Consider the following 8,558-nt stretch of genomic DNA (forward strand, 5'->3'; position numbering starts at 1 on the left):
GCGACGCATCGGGATCCTTTTCTTTTCAACGCACAGCGGGTTTAGTTGGTTCATTGAAAGCGGATTCCAGTAAACGGAGCCATGGTCCGAAGACCCTAATTGCGCGCTGACAATTGGTTCGCTATAGTATTCACTAAAATCCGTTAAAATAAGGTCTAGTATGCTATTGCCCCGAGTGGGCCTCATAACTACTTGTTTTAGGTTATGATTGGCTAACATGTCTGAGATGTCCTGGGTGTTAAAATCGCCTAATAACACTACACCACAGTCTGGATAAGAAGTCTTTACGGAGTCTAGTGTTTCTATGATGTACATTGTGCGATCTCGCTGCACTTGCGCAGAGGCCACAGGAAAATACACCACCCCACATATAATACCAGATAGTGGGCGTGGTAGACGATGAGGGCGTAACCATAGCCACAAACACTCGTGTTCTGGAGACTCCAAGTCAGATCTACGCTTGAAAGGTATCTCTGAAGACACGAACGCGCACACGCCACCCCCTATTCGGTTGTGGCGGTCACGTCTCGCGATGTTGTAACCTGGAATGGTAAGGATGTTATTATCGATGTAGTCATGCAGCCAAGTCTCCGTAATAATTGCAATATCCATATGAAACGTTAAAAGCTGAGCAGTCAACTCGTCCAGTTTGTCCCTGACCGATCGAGCATTTGCCATGTAGAAACTTGGGAAGCTGTAATTGGGGCGTTTTTGAGAAGTAATCTTAGTTAGATTGATTACTTTCACTGCTCGTTGACGATTTACTGGTTTACTGGGTCCACGCACTGCGCTGCGAGGTGTGATCCTGACCGGAATCGATCGTGCGTCCTCTCCTATTGTTCGCAGAACAAAAGGACAGCTACGAGAATTAACATAATCACCAGTAAAGACGGAGACACAATTATTTAAATTTCTTGATCTTGAGTTGTAAATATTCCTGGATTGACAAGGTCTTGAAACCACAGGAATCGGCGTGTGTTTTTGAGTGATCGTATTCCGAAAGCGAAGAATGCCCAGGTCTTGGAGTCGGTGTTTTAATTCAGGACACAAAGAGACGCTATTAACAGAGGCAGCCAGACTACGCAAAGTCGAAGGAGAATACGCAATTGTTGGTCGGGTTCGGTCAGAAGTCCTTTGCTGGTCACGAATTAAACAGGGTCCCGGTAGAGGGTGAACGTCACCACTTCTAATGATGTTTTCTAGTCCGACGGGCCGCAGGACAAACGCTGCTTCGGGCAGACATATCATAACAGGCCCATGTTTAGTAGTCTTCTGAACAGCGAACTTAACTCGATGTTTCCGGCGAAATTTAACCAGTTCCAGTTTGAGAGATGGTCCGACTGGCAGGTTAGTATCTTTAGCCGTCTTGTAAATCAAGCTGGTAAACCCAAGCTCCGCTAGACGGGCTAGAAGAATAAGAAATACGAGGAGCCTAATGACGGTGCGTGTGTCCGCCATTAGATCCCAGTCCTTTACCCTTTATCGGCCCTTTAAGTCCGTTGTTCTATAGTTTTTCGTCTTTCACTTCTACAAAAAATAGATTGTCTGGTCTAACAAGTCGTTAGCTTTCCGTACTTAGGTTTGAGAATGGAAGCATACATATTCGCAAGACTGTTTCTGGCCATAATCAAGGACATTTTCTATAAAATCAATAAGTTAAGCTCTGTCTCGTGCGATAAGAATTTCTTACCCCCACGATGACAACAGATGAGGTTTGTTTGCTGTTTTTGTTGTTGTTGTTTTTGTTGTTGTTTTATCGCAGATATGTATTTCGTAGTGAATTAACGGAACATCATAATAGCTTATTAATTAATAGCTTATTAATGACATCCGCTTTATCACGCCGAGGTCAAGAATGTTTTTAATTTTTTTTTGTTTTTGTTTTTGTTTTTTTTTTTTAAGTAAAATAGTGGTAAATATATTGCTGTTTATTTTAAGTGTATGAACTAACTGAATTAATTGGTAAAACAATCTGCGGTCTGTGTTTTAAAGTCGTCGGATAAAATTATAGCTCGTTGTAGGAGCACGCGCTGAATTACATCAATTTGCCAGAGTTGTGACAGAGGATGCAAATGATGTTGGCATTTAACATGTTGCATTTGCAAGGTCGAAAGAGTGAAGTTATCCTTGAGTGCCACGCCGGGGAATGATTTCAAGAAAGAACCTCCGAGTTCGTGGAACGTATATGTGTCATTTATTTGTATGGCCTTTCTGGACATTACTTACCAAAGAGTCGCTAAAACAATAAGCATTTTAACAGCACGCTCGTGAAGGTCTTTCTGGATAAAATAAATACCATTAGTGCAGTCTCTACGACAAGGGAGGTGCTTGTATTTCATATTATCAGTGCATTAAACACACGCGAATGCACTTGAGTCGGTTACTGTACTTAAAAACTCAACAGTAAGGAGAGTCCTCTCAGTTCTTTTTAAATTTATAATCCAAAGAGCTATCCTTGACCAATCAGAGCACGTTATGTCGAAGTTAGACCAAAATAATTACAATGATAGGCATTCCACAAGGTATTGTTATATAACATCTTACAGTTTGGTTTGCGAGTTGCAGTGTATAGCTATCGACGCGGAAACAGTACTTAAAGCTCACTAATATTCATACTTTTTCGAACATAGACCTTTTCGTGAAACGTTTAGTAATTTAATGCTTCACCTTTTTAATGCGAAGAGGTTGAGAGCTGTACCAAATATTAACCCTCGAGGTTTGTAAAGGTTTGGAAACAGCAAGAACTCTCGTAAACTCCGGTTTATATTAAATCGCAGGGAACAGATCGAAGTCCAACTCCGAACATTTTAGAATCGATAGGCATGGTCAATCGTGTTATTGGAAAGATTGCTTTAAAAAGAGCAATTCAACTTTTAAATTCGCTTTTTCTTAGGAAGATAGGAATGCCTAAGTAATTTCGAATCACTGGCAAGCTAGTTTAACAACTATTATTAGTTTTATAACTGGCTTTCCAAACAAGTATCATGTGAATATTTGCTTATTCATATTCCATTACGCCAAATCTCGTTTGGCCGGCCAAAGATTTAAATCAAATGATTCTGTCCTTTACATACTTAAAAGAATACCTACCTTCATGTTGCTACCCAAAACGTGATGATGACTCGCATTGTTATCAAATGGAACCATTTTGCAATTTGTGACTCCAAAGAAAGCAATCCTGGATTTCCTCACAACTTGCGTTTGAATTGTAGCCAAAAGAAAGTTTCATTCGTTCCAACACGCGAATTTTATTTCAGAGCATAAGATTACAATTGCAACGCTAAAAGACGTGATTAAATACAAGTAACGAAGGAAAACAAATGCAAAGGAATCGAAAGCGTCATCACGATTGAGGAAAAAGATCACAAAACAAAGACAATGACCAATTCGCGCCTTTTAGGGTAAGGAACAAGAGAAATTTGACACGTCCAAGTGTCAAACCGGAAGAAGTCAGTGCACAGACTCGCGTCACTTATTGATCAGATAAAGGTATTCCCGGTTACCAGATATTTTCTGTTGAACAGAAGCGAAGAAACCAGAGAATTTAAGATTATTCTTGAAAACTAGCTGATTTCTGAAAACTAGCCGAAACGACGTCAGGTCACATTCCCGTAATAAGATAAACTTACAAGTTCTCATGAACTCCATACCAGACTGTGTCGGAAATCGCGATAAAATTAGTAGTACCATAAGGTCCATTTTAAGTAACAGCGGAAGTTCTAAACTATTACGAAATTGAAACTATATAGGTTTATCTCCTTTTTCTGCCTATATAATGAGGAAAATTCGCACGTACTTTATTAGCTCTCGAGCGAAGAACGAAGAAGGCGAGCGGTAAGAGTGCCTAGATCAGAGAAGTAAGTGAACATAGCTGTGAGTCATATCATTCCTTGCCGCTACAATTCTTCTGAGGAGTTTTGATGCTAAATTTTCTTTTAATCGTAATTTTTTTGTTTTGGTTTTTGTTTTGCAGCCTTCGTGAATAACATTGCAAAGAACACCAGCAAAAATACAATGACGGTCATGATACGACAAGGAATAGGTATGTAAAATCTAGATGTTTGGTATAAAATTTTTTCAGAGTTCTGTTCAATTCCATTTTCAATCTCAATCACCTTGTTAAATCCTTTCATTGTAAAAGTTTCCTTGTGGTGACCAAACTCAGTTTGAAATTAGCTTCTGCCATAGGAATGGCGAGTCAGTGTCTAGTTGGCAGATGATTAGCGGGCAATTTTCTATGAAAACCACGCGATCCTCCCGCGCCATCCTAAATAGTTGTAGTTTATCATTATGCGGCAGTACGACATCTAGATACCCCTGCCCAGAATGAAAACAAAACTATAGCTGGGATTTGGCGATAAGCCGTGGCCAGCCACAGCGTCGACTAGGATCTATATCTACTATCATTGTTATCATTACTATCATTATCATTATTATAATTAATATTAGTAGTATTATCATTATTATTATTACTATTATTATTATTATCATCATTATAAGTTTTACTGCAGAATGACTTCTTACCTTCAGGTTTTGCTACGCTGTTTGTGGCACTTTCTGTGACTTTTCAAATTACACCATCAATGCATGCAGCCCCCATAGCTTGTACAAGGTTGACAGGTAAGATTTTCTACTCTCGTATAAGCGTTGATATCCCTTATTCATTTTCATAATTATGTTAATTCCCTTTTTGTACAGCTAAGAACTGTGCTGAGCTGTACACATGCGGCCAAACGATCAGCGGTGTTTACACAATCGACCCAGATGGTTCTGGTGCCTTTAATGTATATTGTGACCAAACAACAGCTGGTGGGGGTTGGACAGTGTTTCAGAAGAGATTGGATGGCTCTGTTGATTTTAACCGCACCTGGAGTGACTACAAACGCGGCTTCGGTAACTTTATTGGTGAACTTTGGCTCGGACTGGACAAGATAAACCGCCTGACAGCAAACAAGACGAAGAACATGCTGCGAGTTGATCTGGGAGTAGAAACTGGCGAAACTGTTCACGCTGAGTATAGCTGGTTCGGGATTGGAAACGAGGCAGATGACTACAGGCTGCACGTTGGCATTGTTACAAGTAAGTGAGAGGTTTTTTTAACGTTTGCTCTTTTGTTGTTTTTGTTTTTGTTTCTGTTTTATTTTTTTTGTTTTTGTTTTGTTTTGATCAGCAGGGATTTGCTAAAGCAAAGGCATAGAAAAAACCAGGAAAGATTTATTACTCGACGTTTCGGGGTCATCGTGACTCCATTATCAAGAGACTAGTTTAAAAAACATGCAAATAAGTCTAATTTATGCTATTCTTGTACCTTTCCTTATTTGCATGTTCTTTAAACTAGTCTCTTGATAATGGAGTCACGATGACCCCGAAACGTCGAGTAATAAATCTTTCCTTGTTTTGTTTTGTTTTTTTTTTTCATATTACTTCCCTCTCATAGCTAAAGACCTCCTTCCTTTATATATAGAGAGAAAACAATTGATGAACGCGGCTCGAGCAAAATATAAAAAATGAAATCATTTATCTAACTTGTATGCTGTAAACAAAATATTGATGCTTTGCTCTACTTCGTTATTGAAGATTAAAACGACCATTTGTGACTATTATGGTAATCGAAATAGTTTCATTGAAAAACGTGTTCCCATTGTTTGAATTGAGTTCTGTTCTGTTTTTGTTGCTGTTGTTGTTTTTTGTTTGTTCGTTGTTGCTTGTTTGTTGTTCTTCACTTTTGCAGTAAACAACAGCTTTAATGCTTCTTAGGTGTTCTGCTGATTTTGAAAATACGCTAATTTCTTTATTTTTATTTTGGAACAGATAGGAATTTTTTGGATTCCCTCGGTCCTCACAGAGGCTCCGCTTTTGGTACCTGGGATAGCGGTCCTGCCTATTGTGGTCAAGAAAGAGGCGGAGGCTGGTGGTATCGTTCTTGTTCAGTTTCGTCAAATCTCAACGGAATTTATTCGCGTTGCGGGAACGTAACCATTGGCAATATCTTCTGGTCAAGCTTAGGTCCACGTCCACGCAGTGCAGCTATCACTGCTCCCACATCGACTGAAATGAAAATTAGACCAGTGGGTTTTTAGTAGAACGTTCTTTATAAGGGTATAATGATTTTCACTTGGTCTGATCGTTTGTTTTGGAGGTGATAAGCAAAGTATGACTGGCCCATTTATATCCATCGCTGATTACGATTGTGATTTTCTGATCAGTGTTCACTTGGCCTTGCTCAGTGAATTTAAATATAGTCCTGTGGGGAAACACCATCTTGAATTGTTTCCCACTGTAAGCTTTGTAAGCTATGATTTGAAAATGCTACAAGTCAAAATCAGTTCGCTTGCAGTCGGAATCAAAATAAACTTTAAACTAGTTTTATTGTATCGTACTCAGTGATTTTCGCTCGGGTTTAAAGTCTACAATGATGAAATTTACATCTGCGTAATCGATGCTGTTTTAAACATTAACGAGTAGTTTCTACCACGAATCTTTTACAATATGCTGATAAGAAAAATGACGACGCATAGACTCAACCATAGTCTTTCGCTTTTAATTAGATTTTAAGAGAATACATCTTGGCCCTTTTCATTGGTATTCCTACTGTTTGATTCTTAGCAGACTTTATAATAGGAGAGAAGCTACATCCTACACATTCTTTTAAATGAAATGAAAACGATGTTCTAACAACTTGAAAAGAATGTTTCATAGGTAATCCTTCATCAGGTCAAGGTTAATTCATAAGGATTTGTTTACATATTGTAACGTTATGAGCCATTAGCTGGGGTTTATATTTTTCCACTTTTTATAGTTTTTTCCTTTTTTGATAACTTTTAAAACTTTGCTATTCTAGAGCTATCAATAAAACCACTGAAGATGATATTACCAAAAGAAACTTTTAGATATGTGTGTTTTGTATCATCTCACGGATAAAATGAAGACTGTTCTACATCATTTATGTATTTATATCGATAGCCCGATGATCGTCCTTTTCGCCACCCACCCACTGTTAGCAAATCTTGTCCTATCTGCAAAGATCTTTTCAGTGTCTGCATATGGCATCGACCAATCATACATATCTATACCAAAATAAAAATAATTGTTTGCCGGAAAAAGCTAATCCATATCAGGCATATCCTTTAGATGCGGTTTTGAGCTGCTACCCTCAGCAAGTTTTGTTGAAACACTCGGCTCCCCCCTCAAGTACAGTCAAGCTTTTATTAAAAGCAGCCCATTTTTCTGAGTGCGTTTCTGTACTTGAAATGGTCAATTATGACCAGACTTGGGAAATTTATATTTTCGCCTACCCTCGGAATAGGCGTTTGCATCCTACATGGAGGAAAAAAAAAAAACTGACAACAAAAAATATCGGTAAATCTGAGCTGATAATAAATGATGAACTCTTCATCGAAATGTAAGCGGCTGGTAAGGAATGCTTACAATTGCACCAAGAAACGAAACGGTGACCACCACTAGCCACCGACAGCGACATCGAGGCAAATAGTTGATTTAGTATATACTAAAACGGTGAAATGATATCAGGCATATCCAGCGCGCAATGATCGGAGTTAAATTGCAAATGATATTCGGAGTTATGTACCCAATCAGAGCGCACCATTCACGTTATCCACTGCTTTCAGTATATAGGGGAATCCTTGTTTACAGTATTTGCCTCATTAGCATAAGCAATTAAGTTTCTGATGGTGCTAAAGATAAATCAGTTCTGAATATCGAAAGGTCAAAGTACGATTAACTCGGCCAATGAATACGAGCCTGATGCATTGAATACTTTCTGTGCAACACGGGTTTAAAAACTCAAAATTTTACATAGAATTCATGAGCTCATTAGCGCTTTTGCCACCCAGACATTTTGCAGTTTTTGATGAACTATTTCTCCTTGAATATTACACCCAAAGAGCTAGAAAATTCACCATGTACTAAGGTTTTCTAGCTTTTTAGCTGCCTGAAGTCAATTTGTATCTAACATGCTTCCTTATTTACGCAAAGACGTATGCAAATGAGCAAAAATGTAAACAATGACGTCAGCATGAATCAGCCTATACTATCAGTTGAGCACCAGCTTCTCAACTTAAGTTAACACTACATAACTTTGCAAAAAAACAAAGCAGACAAACAAACATAAACTGCACCAAACAAACAAAAACTGTAACAAACAAAACAGAAAAAAAAAAAAAAAGAAAAAGCACAGGGAGAACGAAGAAAAGTTTAGTCGGCTGTTTCCTCTCCACGCCTGAAACGAGAGAAGCCATTTGAGTTCTTTAGCAAAAGTATTTACTAAATAAAGATTTTGTCTGAGCATGTGGCCCGCCACAGCGTAATGTCTACTGATTACTATAGTGTGATTTTGATTGAGGTATTTTTTCTGATAAGATTTGCAGCAAACTGCTGACGTTTGTTTGTCTTAATCGTCGACGGTGACTGGAGCACAATAAGACATGTTATTCCCATACCGTTTTTATTGAGAAATTTTGAATGCAGGTGGGACCAGATAACACCTCTGTTAGCCAATTGTTGGAATATTTGCTTTATAAGCTATTCTTTCAAGGCAT

The 8,558-nt window shown here is 38.5% G+C and overlaps 1 protein-coding gene across 3 annotated transcripts in view; it reads left to right on the forward strand.

The window, feature by feature from the left end:
- The window catches only part of LOC111337845 (ficolin-2), a 10,183-nt gene extending 3,315 nt beyond the window's left edge, over positions 1-6,868 (forward strand). Inside the window, exons 1-5 of one of the 3 annotated variants that reach the window (XM_088738932.1) lie at positions 3,081-3,873; positions 3,974-4,042; positions 4,531-4,620; positions 4,699-5,079; positions 5,812-6,868. In XM_088738932.1, the coding sequence (XP_088595058.1) occupies positions 4,015-4,042; positions 4,531-4,620; positions 4,699-5,079; positions 5,812-6,080 (768 nt within the window). In that variant the 5' untranslated portion in view covers positions 3,081-3,873; positions 3,974-4,014 and the 3' untranslated portion in view covers positions 6,081-6,868. Of the gene's footprint in view, positions 1-3,080; positions 3,874-3,973; positions 4,043-4,530; positions 4,621-4,698; positions 5,080-5,811 lie in introns of those variants that run through there. The other 2 variants (XM_022944214.2, XM_088738933.1) reach the window with 2 other exon arrangements.
- Positions 6,869-8,558: the final 1,690 nt, after the last annotated feature.

This window comes from Stylophora pistillata, chromosome 11 (genome assembly GCF_964205215.1).
Source record: "Stylophora pistillata chromosome 11, jaStyPist1.2, whole genome shotgun sequence".
NCBI classification, from domain to species: domain Eukaryota; kingdom Metazoa; phylum Cnidaria; class Anthozoa; order Scleractinia; family Pocilloporidae; genus Stylophora; species Stylophora pistillata.